The sequence below is a fragment of the Rhipicephalus sanguineus genome, unplaced genomic scaffold, assembly GCF_013339695.2.
Source record: "Rhipicephalus sanguineus isolate Rsan-2018 unplaced genomic scaffold, BIME_Rsan_1.4 Seq9762, whole genome shotgun sequence".
Classification (NCBI taxonomy): domain Eukaryota; kingdom Metazoa; phylum Arthropoda; class Arachnida; order Ixodida; family Ixodidae; genus Rhipicephalus; species Rhipicephalus sanguineus.
The window spans coordinates 710-20,502 of record NW_023616413.1 but is presented as its reverse complement, the minus strand read 5'-3'; the positions used below and the strand labels follow the sequence as shown (position 1 = coordinate 20,502).

General features: G+C 46.6%; 1 protein-coding gene across 1 annotated transcript; it reads left to right on the top strand.

The window, feature by feature from the left end:
• Positions 1-979: 979 nt before the first annotated feature.
• Positions 980-14,410, top strand: LOC119378779 (uncharacterized; the record flags this gene model as incomplete). The annotated part of the gene is made up of 5 exons (XM_037647804.2): positions 980-1,697; positions 5,630-5,691; positions 7,002-7,119; positions 12,863-12,972; positions 14,168-14,410. Coding segments are annotated over exons 1-5 (539 nt in total), but the record flags the coding sequence as incomplete, so codon positions are not given.
• Positions 14,411-19,793: the final 5,383 nt, after the last annotated feature.

Genomic DNA, 19,793 nt, shown 5'->3' with positions numbered 1-19,793 from the left:
ATCAGTATAAAACGTTTTAAACACTCTGAGATATTCAGCGGGTTGATACTCAGTATTCATATTCAAAATCCGGGAAGATGCAGTTGAAGTACAATGAATGTCGGTGAGAAACCAAGGTTAATTTTATAAATGTCATTAGAACGCAATGAAAATTGATCTGAGCCGCCGCCTCGGTTTTCGATGCTCGGCTGCTGATCCGAAAGTCGCGGGTTCGATCTTGGCCGCGGCGGTCAAGATCGAACCCAACCAGTCAAGATCGCATTTCGATGGAGGCGAAATGATATATAGGCCCTGGTACTGTGCGATGTTAGTGCGTTTTAAAGAACCCCAGGTGGTAGGACTTTCCGGTGCCCTCCGCTTCGGCATGCCTCATAATCAAATGGTGGTTTTGTCGCGTAAAACGCAATAATTCTTTTAATTGATCTAAGTTAGCCAGAAGGCATTGCAAAGAAATACACAATTCTGGAAGCCGGCACTATAGGCGTAATTTAGTCCAAGGCTTACTGCCTTGGCTGGGCGTACCAACACACGCCCTAACCTGTTAACAACAACACAAATCTCATAACGTAAAATGAAACCTCATAAGGAAATGCATTAACGCGACCATGGTTAAAGGGGTACTGACACAAAAATTTTGGCCTTGCGTTTTTTTGCTGCAATGTGTTGCTGGGGTCCTGTTAGTCATAACATGGCATATCGTTTGCTGCAGCGCGCGACAGATAATTAATTACAGGCTCCTCATTAGCAACCAGTGCCAATTTTGGTTTCAAAAACGACAAGCCTCCGGGTGCAACTGTCACCACCTAGCAGGTGCGGCGCTCGATCTCTTCAGCACACAGAACTGTGACGCACTTCCGCGCGGTTCGCGAGCAGTCGCCGAGAAGTAGGCTGCTGGAGTGAACGCGGCAAAAAAAAAAAAAAAGGCTGCTATGACGTCATCATAACATGTTGCAGCGTGGTCACGTGGGAAGTAGGGGGGTCACCGAGGGTCACCTTTGAGGGTGTCAGTAGCGCGAGGGTGTCGATGGCTCTCGCAAACTTCAAAATTCATTCAAAATACCTTCCAAGCTATATTCGCTGTTGATATTTTGCAGATGATATGTGCATGCTCACGGGAATCGACCCCGCAGGCTATCTCGGCCGCGAAATTTTGTGTCAGTACCCCTTTAAGTAAATGGTCGCACAATTGAACCACGTATGACTGGTCAAAGGGAGAAGTATGCGATCAAGCAGAGCACGCAAGAAAGCTTGGAGATTCTTTTTTTCACCTCGGTCTAATCAGAATGAGAAATGAGAAGACGAAAAGATTCCCGAGTTTCGCTGCTGAAAAGAGGAAGTCAGTCTTGAAATGCATTTATTTGCATGTCCTGCAGTCGAGAGTGCTTGTAGCGGTGTGCTGTGGTGTTATGGGAACAGGTGGTCATGCAGAGACATCCGCACGAGTATTCCGACTTTGTATTTACTTTTGTGACCTGGACAAGACACTGTGTGCCATAAATGCAAGGACAGCGCGTTCACCTATACAAGTAAGTGAGGGGCATTAATATTCTGTATGACCCGGTTTTTTAGAATGCAATTTCGAGCATAAACAAAGTCACGTGTTATTAAACAGCACCTGCAACAATTTCTTTAATCCGCAGCCATTTTGCAGAACCATCATTTGAATCTTACTTCAATCAAGTCACCGAAGAATGCGTGTAAGTAATTGTGAATGAACAGCGTCTTTCTTCGTGTGTGTCGATTAGAATTCGCGATGCTGTTCAACAGTCACTCCGTCGTTAAAATCGAAGTGGAATCGACAATCATGGAAGGAAGAACGTCAAAATATATTTAAGGAATGACTCTGGGTAATGTAGCATGTATCGTTTCAAAGAAATTTACCTGTAGGCCCTCGTACAACAGCTTGAGGACAGTGCCAACCGTTTGGCAGTCGGACCTTAAGTATTGTACATAGAGCCTCCTTGTGATGACCACCATTGATACCACTGAATGATACAGTATGCACAGAAGAGAATATACAAAAAAGAATTACATTTACGAGCCGCTTCAATTTGCGGTCGGCTTAACAGACGTGTGTATGTGGAGTGGAGACGTGGCGAATATCACGCGGCGTTTGCATAATATAACTGGCCCGCGCCAGAGCGTCTCCACTGAAATGTTATTTAATGATTACTACCATGTAACAAGCACTTTAATCACCTCATTTTACTTATATTTCATTTTCGCGTCACAGACTGTCTGTTAGCAACTACTCGACGGTAACGACTGACAGCGTCCTCAGTGGAGAAAAAGGGCACAGCTTCTATTCACGGTCACTGCCACCTCTTTATGACAAGTTCACAACGCTAGAGCATTGACTGACAGCTTGGAGAACTTGAAAAGCTAAAGCCAATTAATTAAGGCATTGATTAACGGCTATCTGCTCCTCACTTTCCCAGCTTTTTCAGTTTCCTTGCATGTCTATTCGATCGAGGCAGCCTCGCTCAAGTTTCGATTTAACGTGTGGCGAATCCTTCGAAATCTTAGTCGAAATTAAGAAGAAACGGGCATGGGCAGGGCATGTAGCCAGGAGTCAGGATAACCGCTGGTCATTGAAGTGGATATAAAGGGAACAGGGGCGTAGCCAGGGGGGGGGGGGGTTGGGGGGGTTCAAACCCCCCGAAATTTTTCGGTTTTGCTTGCGTATATATACACGCGCACATACAAACTCACGCACCAACGTACATAAAGTATGGTTGAACCCCCCCCCCCGAAAAAAATTTCTGGCTACGCCCCTGAAAGGGAAGGCAAGCGCGGCAGGGGAAGACAGATAGTTATGTGGGCAGATGAGATAAAGTTCGATGATGATGATGATGATGATGATGATGATGATGATGATGAATTATCCCATCACGCGTCAGAGTGTCCTCGTGTGACAGTTTTGACCGGACTCGACAAACTCGCATGTAACAAAACTCGCGTGCCTTTGTTAACAAGACTGATTGCTGTTGACCTTCCCGAACATCACGCGTCTGGCTGTAACATCATTGGTCACAGTGGCTTTGACGATGGCCGTTCGATTTAAGGTTTCTTGGTTGCCCTGTTTTTTTGGACGTTAAACCCTAAGAATTATTATTATTATTGCTTGCCCTGTTAGCCAGCTACAAGAGCAAAATGCATAACACGCATATTTGTTAAGGTACTTCGTCCCTATGGAGGAAGAGGGGTGTATATATCCATGGCAGTTCCGAAATTTTTCTTTCTCCCTTTCTCCCCACTAAAAGTAGGGGTGAAAATCGGGCTCATTTCAAAACACCTATAGTCGGTGACAACCTAAGAATAAATGTAAGCTCCGCCTACAGCCCTCGCTCTCCCACCCAGAGAAAATTTGCTAATTTGCATAGGCCCCATCGAATCGCATTTGCTCATTTCCGTGACGTCAAGCACCTTTCGCGTATTTACGGTAGGTGACTTTTCCATACAGACACATGTTCATGTCGCTGGTTTTCGGCCTGAAAACTGTAACTTGCTGGCCAATTTCAGCAAAGATTCCGACATCACTCTCGGAGAAACGTAATATTTTACGCAGGGACGACGAATATTTAATTATTATTATGCGTAGTGTTTACATAGCAACAAAGAAATACTTATGTTTACAACAGAAATCACCTAGCACGAAATTGCACAGACGATTGGCAGGCGCGCCGCAGGTGTTGGGGCAGAGCTTGTATTTATTCTTAGTTTGTAACCGACTATAGGGAACCTATCTGTCAACCTGTTGACCTCGTGCCTCGCGGGCTGGATGTCACCTACTCGCTATCTCCTGCGGGAAGCGGGCCAGCTACAGCTTTCCCGCTAGCCACGAACCTCCGCCACCTCCAGCCCCGCCAACCACCGTGAACGTGCATAGCGCTGTGTGCTTCAGCGGCACGCAGCCACCACCGCAGCCGCCACCGCAGCCGTCATTGTCGTCCGTGTACGACATGGTGTGTCGTACGTCGTCCCACGTCGAGGACAAGAGTGGAGGCACAGCAGAGCAACCCATGCCGGTTTGTGACCATATTGACTGCGGCTGTGTTTTATCGACCCCGATCGGAGTACGTTCCTTTACATTCCAAGGCATGAGACTATAAGAAAACATATTCTTGCGTAAGACGTACTGGTGGGCCAGTTTGGTTGATATCTTATATGGCAGCGAGCATCAGAAATAGAGACGACACAGAACAGAAGAAACGATAAAAACACTCAAACGTAAGCGCTTACGGTTTTGCCTATTGCGGTAGCAATTCACAATGTCCAAATCGATAACATTGCCCCGCGCATCGTAGATGTTCTATGCGCGATTAAAAGAAAACGCAAGCGCTGGGGACGAACGAGGCTGAAGCAGAGATGAAACGAGCCGGCCATCTCCGTCGCACGAAGGGTGCATGAGATAACATCACCCCGCGTTTGAGGCCTGCAGTCGATGGCTCCTCAAGCAGAGAGGAAACGCCCCGGCCGTCTTTCGGTGGAGGGAGTGGGGTGGTTGCATCGCTCGAGCAGCGACTGCGAATTTTACGCGTAAGAGCGCGGTCGCGAGCTCTGGCGGGCGCGCTATCTCGACAGACATCGGGAGACGGCACGTAAACTTGATGTGCTCTCAATGCTTACTTCGCGTAGGACTGACAGCACAAAAGCCGCCTCGTTCGCTAGAGCGGCCGCATTCCTTTACACCGGCATTTTGCAGAGTTACGCGATACCGGATACAGAAAAGTCAGCTATACTAGCCTTACTTCGTATAACATTCCAATTTGTTGCTATCGCATTGATTGCTTCGCCCTGTCGGCGAAACTGTGATTCTTTTATTACGTCGCCTTTGCTTCTGATGCGCGCTGCCATAAGCTGTATACATATATAGCAGACTCCGAGTACGCCGTGAGTCTGTGCTGTATCGTTCTTTTCTTACGACAATATCGACGTGACCTTTATAAGGTCTGTTGTGACTATTGTATCCACAATACGTTGAGGAAGAATCGTCCACGTCTTACGCAGTGAGCGCCCCTAACGGTCAGTTTATGAGTTGTGCACTGCCCCCTGCAACAATGCGCTCGCATACCTTGACCTGACCGCTGGTTATATAACTGGCACGTTATGCCCCATGTAGTGTTCTAAAATGTTACAGGTGAGACGCTCCGTCGTATAGTAGCTCAGTGGCTATGGCGTTGTTGTGCCAAGCACGACGTCGGTGTAGCTTCGATCACGCCGCAATCCGATATAAAGCCGGCGTATACAAGAAAGCCAACGTGCACCATGCATAGCGTGCGCGTTGAAGAAACTCAGATGGTCAAAATTAATCAGGAGTCCATAAGCTCAACGTGCCTTCGTAATAATAGAGTATTTCCGGCACAGTAAACTGTTTCTTTCTCTTTTTTTTGGGGGGGGGGGGCTGGATGAGGGGGTGGGGGTGGGGGGAGTTCAGCTATAAATGTTTAGTGTTTTTATTCATGGCATTGCACATACGAGTGCCCTCGCACGCATACAACAGGATAGCGTTACACGCGCAGACTTTCCTGAGGCTATAGGCTTATCTTTTTCCCTGACGCTAAAGCGCTACAAAAGTGACCTTGCTCTTAATAATATATTCGTTTTTTTTTTATTCTGGTCATTTTAGGTTACAGCAACAACCACAAGGGCTGCGGCAACCGAGTTCAAGTTTCGCTTTGAGCCGCCCAGGTAAAGACTAAAGCTGTGTTCTTTTCTGCATGCCAACCACGCTAGGTAACTCGATATGGCATAAAAACTTTTTTGGAAAGAACGTTACCCAGTATAGGCTATAATAGGGCCTGATTATAACGACTATTGAATGCGGAAGCTAATGTTCGAGAATAGCAGCCCAATGCCGATTTGTTCCATCACCGCGGTAGTCCAGACACAGTTTATATATTTCACGTTTCTCAGTATCGCGACTTGTTGACTCAGGTGCGCACCGTCCGTTTTGTCATAGTTATGAAAGACAACAGGCTAGTCGAGCGGCGTTCTCAACATGCTCTCTTCTTTGTTTAAGGCACCTTGATAGAAAAATGAATTTGTTATATGGCGCCTCGTCTTGACACTATAGATTCTTCACAGGAGCGCCAAAATACGGCAGGCCACGACGGAAAAGAAATGGTAATATGTGCGATCAGATTTGAGATGGGTTCGTTATCACTAGGAACTAGCGCCTCCGATGAACAGGAGTTTAATCAGCTAAGCTACGCTGAGCGTGACGTGATGCATGATAAGACAACAGTATGATATCTCAATCTTGGAATTTCAGCAACAAAGCTAGGTTTGCATAATACTCAAGCGGATGGTGAATCATGAACGTGTCCCTTGGCGCTTGCACTGATCTCTTCATTTCATTCACCGTCCTGCGTGGCAGATCATGTCGCCAACACTAGGGTAAATATTCCGAGGGTCTTTAAGCAGGCGTGACCACTGAACAATGCGGCCTTGAGCGCTATAGCACAGGTCAGCGCCTAAAAAATAAAAAGCGCGAACCCAGCGCTATGGCGACTGCGTACTAAAGGCTGAAACGTCACGTTAGAATCCGACGAGCAGTCTGGCTCATCGCGTTCATTTCGTGCTTGTCGAGCTTCCTCTGTCGTTGCATACGTCTTCGGCTTCAATCCACTAGGCCGTGGCTCGGCGTCTTCCATAGCACGTCCCATAGGCTGTATAATCTGCGACGCACGAATGCAGCTCGCTCGCCTGAAGCCACGGTTGAGAGCTCACGTGATACCTTTTGTACCTTTTCGCGTCACGCCACGGTTTTCTCTCAAGGCCGTTTTTACATGAGACATAATGATTTCGTCTTAACAAATGGAAGATATTAGTGGTCTCAGTGACACCCGATAGGCTTATGGTGTTTATGCCGAGCACCGTCGGAATGATTTATCTCCGGTGCCACAGGCCATGACAGCTGGTGGCCGTGCATCCAAAAAGCAACATCAGTGATGTAAGTGGATCGCTGTGCTTTCTCTGCGCTTTTGACCCTCGTGCAGAACAGGCATGCGGAGCGTGAGCGTGATGACGAGCGTCGGGCCAACCGACAGCGACAGGTCAGCTGGGGTCACCCACCACGGCACAGCGTTCTCCTGCAATGTCACCCCTTCACACCACGTAAATACCTCGAAACGATGCCTCCATGATTTATTCTTTGCGCAGAAAGCTTCTCTCACTGTCGGGACGAAAGGAATGTCACGCACACAAGCGCGAACTTCCAACTTAATTTTTATTATTCGGCTCCCTATACGGGAGCCAAAATTTTAACTTGTTCTTTTGGTCGGTGTAAAGTATCGCGATTATTCTCAAAGTAACCCTGCAATGACAAAATACACTTCAAAATGTAGTGTAAGTAAATGACAGGGCTTAATACGCTGCATTTATATATCAAAAACACCTAAAATAAAAAAAAACATCCACATATTTTGTAAGTCGGCATGAGGTTCGTGCAAACAATTTTCAAGGCAGCAAACTATAAGAGCGTATATGCTTGCGTAAGACGTACTGGTGGGCCAGTTTGGTTGAAAGCTTATGGCTGTGCGCGTCAGAAACAAGGACGACACAGAACATAAGAAAAGACAAGAACGCTCAAACGTAAGCGCTTGAGCACGATAATATGCACGTGACCTTCGTATGCCTTAGACACCGACCTGAATGCCGACGTCGTCTGCTATGGCCACCGATAGGGAAACCATCGGGGCCGAGTGCGTGCTTTTGCAAAAAGGTAGAGCCATTTCGTGTCGAACTGAAACCAAGCATAAAATGAGATTTAGCGTGGGCTTGCGGCAAAGAAACATATTTTTGCTGACACGATACAGAAATAGCATGCGCAAATTTACATTCCTGTTTAGTATACACGTAGCCCTCTAAAGAGACCCAACATGCTTAGAGCTGCGTACAGCCGCAACCTTCCTCGTACGATTGGAGGCAAACACAGCCATATGCACACGCGCGCCTCATTCATGCTTGTAGCTAAACATTTTACATGAGCCCTAGTTTGTCTGCGGCATGGTTGTCATGGCACGTGGGATTGGATCCTGGTAGAAATGAAAAGACCGCGAAATTTAGTGACAGGTATCAGCATCGTTTTCGCGTTGTGAGTGGGAGTTATATTTTTAAATCGTGTTTAAAAGCAACAAAATACCGGTATGTCGCTCAGCCTACAGCGGAAGAGCCTTGAAGCTGGATTATGAAGTCGATCACCTTGCTGTACGTAGTCACGTAGTGATGCTGTCATGCGCGCCATAATTAGCCCTCAAAGTTAGAGTGTGTATATTATACTATCCCCGCTCTTTTATTGCTGCTTACGAGGTAAAAGGAGGCTGCCTTCGCGGCAGCCTGTGTCGAGCCGCGGCGCATGCGCGGGGAGTGCAGCTTGCGCAGTACACCTCCGCGCTCGAACACGAACCGCTCTCGCGCTCACTGTTTGCAGCATGTGTTGTCACGTGTGGATACGACTTCATATTCGCCGCAGATCGAAAAAATCTGATTACAAACGTTTCACGGCGTTTTCCGCGCTACAATTTCGTGATTAGACACTCTGACAGGTAAGCTTTCCGTTGCGCTAAAGAAAATAGGTACCATAAAAATTGGCTGTCGGTCCCTTTAAGCAAAATTTCTACCGTTGTGACACGGGGCATTTTTGATTGCCATCTAGCCGCATCGGGATGAAAAATTTTGACGATTGACTCCATTCTGCAGCTTGCACAAAGGGACCAATCGCGATCGAAAAACAAGGTCCCGATAGGGCTCGATTGCGATAGCAAATGCACCGTGTGCCAGCCGGCCGTATTACTTTGCGCATTTTGAATGCACTAGCATGCTGCAAGGTGCGGCTCACCGTGGTCTAAATGGCAATTTTATGTTTCAGTCAAAACACGTGTCCAGCATTTACAGCTTCATTGATAAGCAGTGCGACACTTCGCGGCTGCTGTTAGAATTCGGTGAATCAGTGTTTGAAGGTGGCCGTCGCCTGTAGCGTAAAGCAACATAAGGAAGTAGTGACACTGACTGAGCTAATTCTACAGACGTCAAGGAACCCGATGAGATGGAAATAACAATCAAGGAATGTCAGGAGACAGCGGCATCATGCTCTTCCAAGGCAGGATGAGGGTAAAAGTGAAAGGTCACGCTTGGCTCCTTCGCGTGCGTAGCGCACTGGGGCACGTAGCAGTAAAGTACCACGCCGCCGATAACGTTGACTGCAGTGTCCGCACACATGAAGTGACAGCAACACCAGGAAATCGCGGTCGAAAACAACGCGTTCAACGCCCGCGCTTGACTTGGCCGGAGCAAGGTGAGATCACATGATCCAACCCTGCACGTCACAATTATTGCAGCACCCGTGTCTGTGGGCATCGCGCCCGGCGTACAAGAATACCAGCGTGCGCCCTGCATAGCGTGCGCGTTGAAGAACCTCAGATGGTCTAAATTATTCCCGAATCTCTAAGCTCGACGTGCCTTCGTAATAAGAGAATGGTGTCGGTACAGGAAGCCGTTTCCTTTTTCTTTCTTTCTGTAAGTGCAGCTGTGAATGTTTAGTGTGTTTATTCACGGCGTGGCACATGCTACAGTGCTCTCGCACGCGTGTATACAACAGGACAGCGTCACACGAGCAGCTACTTTCGTGTGGCTTATCTTCTTTCTTGACGTTAAAGCGCTACAAAAATGACCTTACTTTTTGTTTTGATTTTCTGCTGATGTTAGGTTACAGCAACAACACAAGGACTATGGCAAACGAAGTCCAGTTTCGATTCGAGTCACCCAGGTAAAGTACTAAAGCTGTGTTCTTTTCTGCCAACCACGCTAGATAGCTGTATACAAAAAAGGCTTTTGAAAAGAACGTTATACAGTATACATGCTACTGTAATAATGGTGATTGTAATGACCATTGAATGTTGGTGTTAATATTTGAGAATAGCAGCCAAATGCCGGTTTGTTCCATCTTCGTGTCAGATTAGACTCTGGCACAGCGTCTCCCATCGCGCGCCCTTACCGCATTACTCCATGGCCGTCAGTTATACAGTAAAAGCTTGTTATTTCGAACCCCGTTAATTCGGAAAATCGGATAATTCGGACGTGTTCTCTGGTCCCGGCCAGCATATACATTGTTTAATGGCATCAAACTATAGTTAATTCGGTCATATTTGGCCGCAACCCGCTTAATTCGGACGATCATCGCAGCGCGTCGAGCGCGAAGCACCGCAAATGTGCGACGCAATGGAGCGGATACGCGGGCCACGGACAACCCAAACGAGGCGGCGCTGTCCGCGTGGCTATTGATCAGTTAGTGACCACGGCTTTGTCCACACGCGAATCCGATACTCAGAAGCTTCGTTTTGACGTGATGCAATGCGCGTACAATGTCACAAAACATGTCGGAAGTTGTTGAATATGAAGAGCTGGCATAAAACTCGCTTGCTACATCAAGATGGACGAACGATCAGTTGCCGGTCATTTTGCCTGCGAAAAAACTATTGTCGCGCTCGCGTGGTGGTGTTGGTGGTGGTGGTAATAAAGGAGCGGTGCAGAGGGCGGGTGTCTTGCGCCGTGGTCACATAGGGAACGAAACCGCAAGATGACGAATATTGCGGCATTTACACTGCTCTAATGCATAAGTGCAGGATTTACGTATTCATCAAGAAAGTTAAAGTATATTGATGTAGTAACAGGCGTTTGTTTCTTGTTTTCTAGAAAGTTTCGATAATTCGGCATTCGGTTAAATCGAACGTTTTTTCCAGTCCGTGAAATCCAAATTAACGAGCTTTTACTGAGTCACGCGAATGCAGCTCGCGCACCTCGAGTAAAGCTTGAGAGGTCAAGTGCTTTTTTGTGTCATTTTTTATCATCGCCATGGTTTTATTTCATGGCTACATTCTCGTGAGACATATAATGATTTCGTCTTAACAAATGGTAACATCTTAGTGGTCTCAGTGACACCCGATATGATTTATACATTTTGCATGCACAGCTGGCCGTACACCCAAAAAGCAGCATCAGAATGTAAGTCGATCGCTGTGCTTTCTCTGCGCTTTTGACCCTCGTGCAGAAGAGACATGCGGAGCGTGAGCGTGATGACGAGCTTCGGGCCCACCGACAGCGACAGGTCAGCTGGGGTCACCCACCACGGCACAGCGTTCTCCTGCAAGGTCACCCTTCACACCACGTAAATACCTCAAAACGATCCCGCCATGATTTATTCTTAGTGCAGAAAGCTTCTGTAACAAGGGACGAAAGGAATGTAACGCACACAAACTTTTTTGTCTTACGCACACGCCTTTCATGTCATGTGTCTTGTAGAAAGGTATAAAGCTATGCGATTTATGCACGTGTGTTGACGGAGCCAAAGTCGTCATGGCCGTACAGAAGGCATCTCAACCAGCGATAACCTGCGACATAAAGACTGAAAGAAGAACGGTGCTAACTTAAGGAAGACGCTTTAAGAACAGGTCAACACGAACAGGACTTAGATATATATCCAATTTTTCTGTTTTAGAACCCGGGTTTAGAGCAAGCATACATACCAAGTTATCACGTGTCGTCACGGCCAACATAGAGGCGGCGGGTTTGTTACGTCATAGCCTATTGCGAGTCAACACTAGCGGCATGCATGCGATAAGGAAAGACTGGTGGTCGTTCCCTCCATCTCATTTGCGTCCCAAGATAATGATAATGATGGGCTAATGCGGCTGAGCTCAGACGCAGTAAGCTAATAATTTTTAGAGTAAACTTAATTGTTAATTATGCTTTTATATTTGAAACTTAAATACACCTGCAGACATAGGTCGGCAAACTCACTCATGACTCGACTCACTCAGACTCAGATCTAGACGTGAGTGAGTTTGAGGCTGAGTGAATAATGAGGCTGAGTGAGTCCGAGTGAATAATGTTTTATGAGTCTGAGTCCGACTAGCCCGGTTGAGAAAAGTTATATTGAATCTGAGTCCGAGTGAGTCCTTTTGAGGAAAATTTTGGTGAGTCTGAGTCCGAGTGAGCCCTAAGGGCAAAATATTTCATGAGTGAGTCTGAGTGAGCTCCACATTTCTTGCCGACCTATGGTCCTATCTATCACCTCAACTTTAGCATTACTGTCAACCTTATGTCGGCTCACGTTTATACTCACGTCTACTCACACATACTTCCACGCGCTACCGTTCATACGTCGGCTCAATTTATTGATCAGAGGCGTGAGTTGCGCGGGGAGAGGAGAAGGAGATGCCTTGACCTCACCCCCCCCCCCCCCCCGCAAACTCTTTCACGGGAAGTTATTGATAAAAATATCTCGTGAGTCATGTCTTTCAATAAAAAATGTCCTTACTGAATTGCAAACTCTGATAACTCGTATTTGAAGGTACGAGATCAAAATGTACTAAGTAGAGCACCGATTATGCGAGATAATGGTGTTAAAGAGCATTGACACTATGGCTGAAAAAGCTAATTACAGGCTAACGGACTCATGAGTCGACTCACTCAGACTGACTCGCACTCAGATCGACTCGTGAGTCTGAGGCTGAGTGAGTCTGAGTGAATTATATTTGGTGAGTCTGAGTCCGAGTGAGTCCGGTTGAGAAAAATTATAGTGAGTCTGAGTCCGAGTGAGTCCAGTTGAGGACAAGTTTGGCGAGTCTGAGTCCGAGTGAGCCCTAAGGGCAAGATATGTTTCGTGAATGAGTCTGAGTGAGCTCCTCATTTTTTGCCGACCTGTGCCTGCAGATATAGCACGCTCAGGTACGTAGCTAAGCTTCTTACAGTCACACCAGTGACAACTTGCTGTTATTGAAATAGTTCTTTCGGGCGATGGACATCTTCTGCTCATTACATGCCCATGATTTGTTTTTTTTTTTTGTTTTTTCGCTCACAGGGACAAAGTAGGCTGAGAGCTCTAGAATTTGAGGCGAAGGTTGAGCAGCGGGAAGGCTACCTCTCATCATCGGATCACGGCTGGTATCAACCCTCCATATTACATCACAGGTGGGCGCATACGTGCACTCTTTCAACGCTTCGTAACATCATCGTCGGTTCACTTCCAAACATAATACCGTAACCCCCCTCCCTAGCCCCCCGTAATTTTAATTGCGATCGGCATGCGTTAGTGTTCTGCCTTACCGTATGTGCTCGCATACTTCAGAAATATACAAAGAAAAGTTGATCTCATATGTTATACTCGGCTACAACCTAAAAAGAAATGTCAAAAAATGTGACACCAGCGTTTTGTAGTTGCGCGAGACCGGAAACAAGACTGTTAGCTGCCAGCCTCACTTCGTGTAACACTACAATTTGTAGTTGCTATCGCATTCATTGCTTCGCCCTTGCGATTAAACTGTGACTTTTTCTTAGGTTGTAACCGAGTATACCAACATTGCTTAGCATTGGGTAATATGGGCTATTGTTCGCTAATGCTGTCTAAATTGTTTACGATATCACCTAGTGGTACCTTACTTAGGCTAAATTATATCGGCTGGTGTTGGCTCAATGATGGTGAGTGCTGTCTAACGTGGGCTACCTGCTGTTATAACAGTGTCTTCATTCTAAATCCTTCCTCTCGTATATACGTACAACAACCTGAGTTTGGTCTGCCTGTTTTTTTTTGTTTGTTTGTTTGTTTCTCATCATGCAGAGTCGACACGCGTTTTATAACCGGAGTTCTGAAACCGCGTGCGCCTACTTGGAATTAATATTTGGAATATATTTTATTTATTTATCCATACTACCCACGGTGTCGTACGGCCTTATAGAGGATAGTGGTTACAAAGCAAAAAACAAAGAAATAATAAAGAAACAAATGTGTACAAATAAAGACCGCTAATTATACAATGTTGGCTGTGTGTAGTCAGAAAATGAAATACAATAGGTAAATGTATAAATGTAAGTTCTTTATCTAGTTGTACAGTACTAGCTAATGTTTGTCGAAAGAGCTGGTTATAAGTATATTTACAATGTACTGTGGAAGATGGTTCCAATCTAATGGTTTACGAGGCAACAAGATCGATAAAAAGACTGGGTTGTTACAAGATTCAATGCCAACCTTATGACGGTGATCAATTATGTGATGTGAAATGCACTGAGGTGTAAGAAAAGAGCGCGTGCTTAGTGACTCGTAGAGTCTCGAAAGTTCTTCGACGAAGTGGAGCTCCCAAACCCCCACTATCGCGCAGGTCTCGTCTAGCACCGTGGAGAGGAGTACGGGGGGCGCTTCGCTGCAGTTTTTGGATTTCACGTGGGGTGCCCCTGAGCGGGCACCAGCGCGGGGCTCCTACAAAGCCCGTGTTATGCCTGGCACCGTCGCCAAAGATGTTGGACTCGAGACTAAGCCTTTCTCCTGGTCTTCGAGAGGACCCCTCAAGCATCGTGATCCGACCATCACTCAGCAGTTCAAGCCGGCTACCGAGGCCCGAAGGGAAGGCGCGCTGTAAGTCTTAGAACCTCATCAAATCAAAAGCTGTCATACATTGCACAGTAGCACAAAGTGACAAAACAAATACTTAACGGGTTCTCGCAAGAAAAGCGCATAGTCTCGAGTTTGCGAAGGCCTTGAGTTAATACTGCGGTAAACAGCGGGTAACTATAGACGTGGACTTAAAGACAGCGCTCGTCTTTGTCTGTTCTTCGTCCACGTCCAGTTTCGCGCTGTTACCTCAGTGTCTTGAGCAACCATCTAACCCGACCTTCACTTAGTACACAACCTGAGAGCAGTTGCAGCCTTTGGGAGGTCTTTTGTCTCACAACACCAGATTTCGTTGCCTTTCCTGAACGCTCTACGCGCGCCACTTTCCTGTAAACAATACCATGTCACGCTCACGACGCGCACGCCGTTCGAGACCTCGAAGTACCTGGCGCTAATTAAAGCAGGGAAACCCACGGCAGATAGATTATCTTTGTTATGAGGCTTAAAATACGCTTCAAAGGGCGCAACTGCTTTCAGAGTGCACTCTGATGTAGCACCCTTTTGGGCGTATCTTATCTCCAAACAATAATTATGTTTTTCTTGAACCAGCTTTCCTGAATGCAATGCTCTAGCTACTTTCCCGTCGAAAAACTATATATCGTACGCCGATCCTCTCGCACCGTTCACGGCATATAGCCTTCCTTACATGCAATCCATAAGCAACAATGCCTCATGTGCAACTAAATATTGTTAGTGAAACTTTTTCCAGCGAACGTTATTACAGAGACAAGTTGAAGGCGTTATTCTGCTAAAGCCTGCTCTGAATGTATGATTTAAACGTCACTTGAAAATTTTCATTTTGACGTCGAGGAACAGCGGGTTTGTCATAACATACAAACACAACCTAAATCTTACCATAGTTGCCACCTGGCCCCTTAAGAACTACTATTACTGCCGTGTTCTCCGGCAGCGGTGGCGAACAGAAAATCGTTGTCCGAGGTGTACTGCGTACACAGTCTGAAAGTCAGTGGCTTCAGTGCTCGCTGGGAACACGTTAAAGGCGCATCGGTACGTTATTGGAGGACCGTTGCATTAATCATTAAAAGCTTTTTTTTCGGCGTTCCATCGCCCCGCTAACACGTCAGGCAGTCATCACGCATGGTGGGCTCGCCACAAATGTATTGCTGCAATCAGGGACGTAGGCAGAAATTTTTTTCGGGGGGGGGGGGGGGGCACACCACCTTGATCTGAAGTGGGGGCTGAGCAGGCAGATGTGGTCGAGTGTCGTTTTGTGCTCCGTGTGACATGGCAAAAAAAAAAAAAAATTGTGGAGGGGCATGGGTCCGGTGTGCCCCCCCCCCCCCCGGCTACGCCACTGGCTCCGTACTTTGAACATATATATGTGGCGTTTTTTTTTTTTTTCAAAAAGAGGCAAATGCAGAAGCCGAAACTGGGCTAAATTTCACGGGAGCGTAAAGCACGCCTATCTTTAGCTTCTAAAACAGTTGGAATCAAAATGTGGCAATTCCTGATGGTAACGTGAACTCAAAAAGGCAGTTTCTAATCAAAAATGAGCCAAATCCTGCATCTGTTTCAATCAAACTGATCAACATTCATTAAGCCAGCGCTACGTCAACAATCTGGACCAAAACAACCTACATGGTCTCTCATCCAGTCTGTTTCATTTGTGTCCTAGTTACTTTGCTGTCGTGTTTACGTTCCACAATTAGTTTTCTAGGGCGAGTTGACACTTACTGAAGGACATGTTATTGCAGGGCAAAACTAGAATATAAACAGTAAGAGGCCGACTTTCCTATTTCTATTTGAGTTGAGCGCTAGAGTATTATGTCCTCCTTTCGCTCCAAGACGGTATATTTGAAATAAAAGACATATGAAATGAAGATGTCGGGCACCGATCTATTCCTTGGAGAAGAAGTAATCCGAAACGGCGCGGCATAAAACGCGCTCAGAAGAAGAAGAGCCGGAGCACTTTTCAAGGCCTTCAGTAGATGCAAAGAACAAAAAAAAACGCTGCCGACAATCCAGAACAGTGCGCCTTTTGCCCGAAGGACCACTCGCTCTTCAAGTCTAGTCATCGCCTTTACGCCCATGCGACGAAGGAAGGCGCCGACGGAAGCACAAGGATGATGTTAATTTTATCGAAAAATATTGCTATACCGTACATTCGAATCGTTCTAGACTTATTTTACGAGCTAACTCAATCCGAAATGAAATGTTCCGATCTATAAGAGCCAAATACAAATTTTACTCCTGAATACCGACGATAGTGGGCTGTATAAATTTTAGCCGCAATATATATTTGAGGTAGTTAGGGGGCAGGACCACACTGGCAAAAATTGTTGAAGCAGGCCCGAACATGTTGTCAGTAGCAAAAAAAAAAGTGCGTTTTTTTCACTTTCAGTTAAAGTGCACTTGGCTCTTTTAGAAAAAAAAATCGCCACAACCACAGCCGGGCACTGCACATGCGGCGCTTCCTGTTTATTTACAAAAATCCTCCAGCAACGATTTACCAGCAAGATTTTCCGTAAACTGAGGCATTTTCTTTACAATGCATGTTGTAATAAGCATTTGTTATATAACTGAGGAAATTGCTGTAAAACGAACGTTTACTAAAAAACAGCATAAATTGCACGAAACATGACTGAAAGGGTTTTTTTTCTGGCGCATATAGAGGAAGTTACGTAAGAGGCATAAAAAAAATTGGACACGCGTTTTTTTTTGTTCTCTTTTAAGTAACTTTTACATAAAAGCCTACAGGGCGGATTGAAGCCGCCAGCGTGGAGACGCGAGGGGCCGTGCGCTGTGCATATGCACCCATCCATGATCATAAGCACGTATGCAAGTGCAAGTCGTAACGCTGTCCGCAGTGCCCTCTTGGAAGTTGCGCACGTTTCTTTTGTGCTCCACAAACTCTATATGTGTATTCATGGCACGAAAAAGAGAGATTCTCGTGTACCTGGCTGCAATCTTAAAAGAACCTGTCGTTCTCTGTCTTTCCGAAGGACGAGGCTGTCTTGGCGCAGTGACGGAAAGCGTGTTCTGACAAACATGCAGCTTGACGAGAATTTCGCTGTATGCGAGCTGCAGTAGCGTAGCCAGAATTTTTTTTATCGGTAAAGCGGGGGGGGGGGGGGGGGGTTCAACCTTACTTTATGCATGTCTGTGCGTGTGTTTGTATTCGTGCTTGTATATTTGCGCATGCAAAATTAAAAATTTTTGGGGAGGAGTGACACCACTGAAATCATTTTGATGTATTTAGTTAGAACGAGCGATGCAGTGATAGCATGGAGAGCTTGTTTCCAGCCTGTAAAATACGATGTCATATACTGGGCTGTGGGTAGCAAGGCCCCAGAGTCAACAACCAGCTAGTTATGAAACTCTATTCGGTCACTCTCGCTTATTTGCACTTCTACATATGAAAGGAATCAACAAACAGAGGCGTCTTCCCGTTAGAACAAGCACCTGAAGCTCAGGCCCCTTCAGTTATTTGCATGCAGGCAATCAATAATGATAGAGCGTCTTGTCGTGAAAAAGAATCGCCTGAAGCTCCGGCTTAACAGAGAATAACTCAAGGTTGACAACGGTCCGTTTCAACTGCTTGCGAACAATTTAAACATTTGTTTTCTCGTTGTCGCGAGAAAGAAAAAGCATGAGCTCTGGGGCGCTGCTTTGCAAAATATCATCGATGGCTGTGAATTGTTCGTTTTAAATGAACTGTGAGCCACCCTTCCCAAATGATTGTTTGCGCAAGCAGTTTGTCGGAAATAATTGAGGGACGGTGTAGAGCAGCCGTCTCAAGCATGCGGCCCGCTGGCTTTTCGCTAGCGACCCGGCCCTCACATGGCATGTCTTCGTCCCGTATTTTAAGTGAGTAGCACTTTAGTGGCCGCGGCTTGTCATCCACCCACCGTCTCATGTCGCATGGCCACTCAGTGGTCACAGACCAGTGCAAAATAAACTAATAAGGTCTAAAATGATATAAACTACAGAAATAACCAAAATTAATCGCAATAATTTACCTGAAATCGCGAAAAACGCTTCTGAAACATGCTGCTGACACCCGCGCCGCGCGAGCGAGGGCGCCACCGCCTCGGCAAGTGCGCGATTGACGAGGCGGTGGCAAGCGCCAATGGAATCGCTGGGCTGCTCGTGCTCCGCACTTCTCAGGTTTCACGATAGTGGAGCGCGGGATATAGAACTACACCAAGACATACACAAATGAGAACGACATTAGCGCAGGATTTCTTTTTTTAAACTTTCTTAGCGTGTTCGTGAGCCTGCAGTCCAACGGACAGCTGTCCCCACCAGAACGGGACTTGGCTGCCAAGGCTTCTCTTCGAATGGTTTTGGCTCAAATGTGATTTCGTAATGGCCCAAGGTTGCCGAAGGCCATGCTCGCCGCGAGAAGGTACTCTACCTGGTATCTCGCTGCCTACTCCTCCGCAATATCGTTTTTTTCCCTCCCTCCCACTTCGGGAGAAAGAGAAGTGAATTTGCTTATCCACTATGAGATACGCGAAAAACTTTCTTTCAAATGGCAACGCTAGCCGTCATTTCGTTCAAATACCCCCCCCCCCTTTTTTCAACCTACTGTTCCGGCCCTTGGAGGACTAAGTTTTGTGACTGCGGCCCGCCAGCTGAGATGAATTTTAGACCTCTGGTGAAGAGGCACCCATGCGGTAACTGACGCCTCTGCGCCATCCCTTTCGTGTTGTGTAAGTACGAGGGGGTTCAGATGAAGATGTGTGTTTTCTCCCAAAGGCGCACTGTGCTGCCACGGGCGACACTCTTTCCAGGTACAGCGGCTCTTCATCGGCGCATGAAGAGTCTTCAAGAGCGACCGAGCCCAAGCTGACGGTCCTGTTGTGTTGAATACTAACCTGCTTCGCTCGGCGACGTCGGATAACGATGATGCTCACCAGGACATCGGTTCGCCGGGCAGCTTGCCTGAGGAACTCGACACAACGTCTCCTCCGGTAACTTATTTAACTTCCGGCTATCTTTCAAGCACTGCAGGGCAGGGCTGGGCAGTATCGCGATACAAGAGTATCGCGATAGTATTTCAGAGATACTTTTAAGTATCTGTATTTCTGTATCGAGATACATTTGAAAAATGTATTTGTATCTCAGTAGTGAAATACTTTTACGATGTATCGCTTGTATCGCGATACAGTGCAGGACACGGGTATCTCGTTACATTTTCTTTTTGTCGGAAATGAGTTTACGCGTGTTTCCAAGGGGGTATGACGGTTTCTTTTTTATTTGTTTTTGTGCCAAGACAAGCAAAGTGGCGCTGCCGGTCGCCGACAGAAAGGGCGGCGATTGTTTCCCCTCAAGCACAGAAAGGCCATTTGGTAAAGCGCGCGACGCCGCAGACGGCAGAATC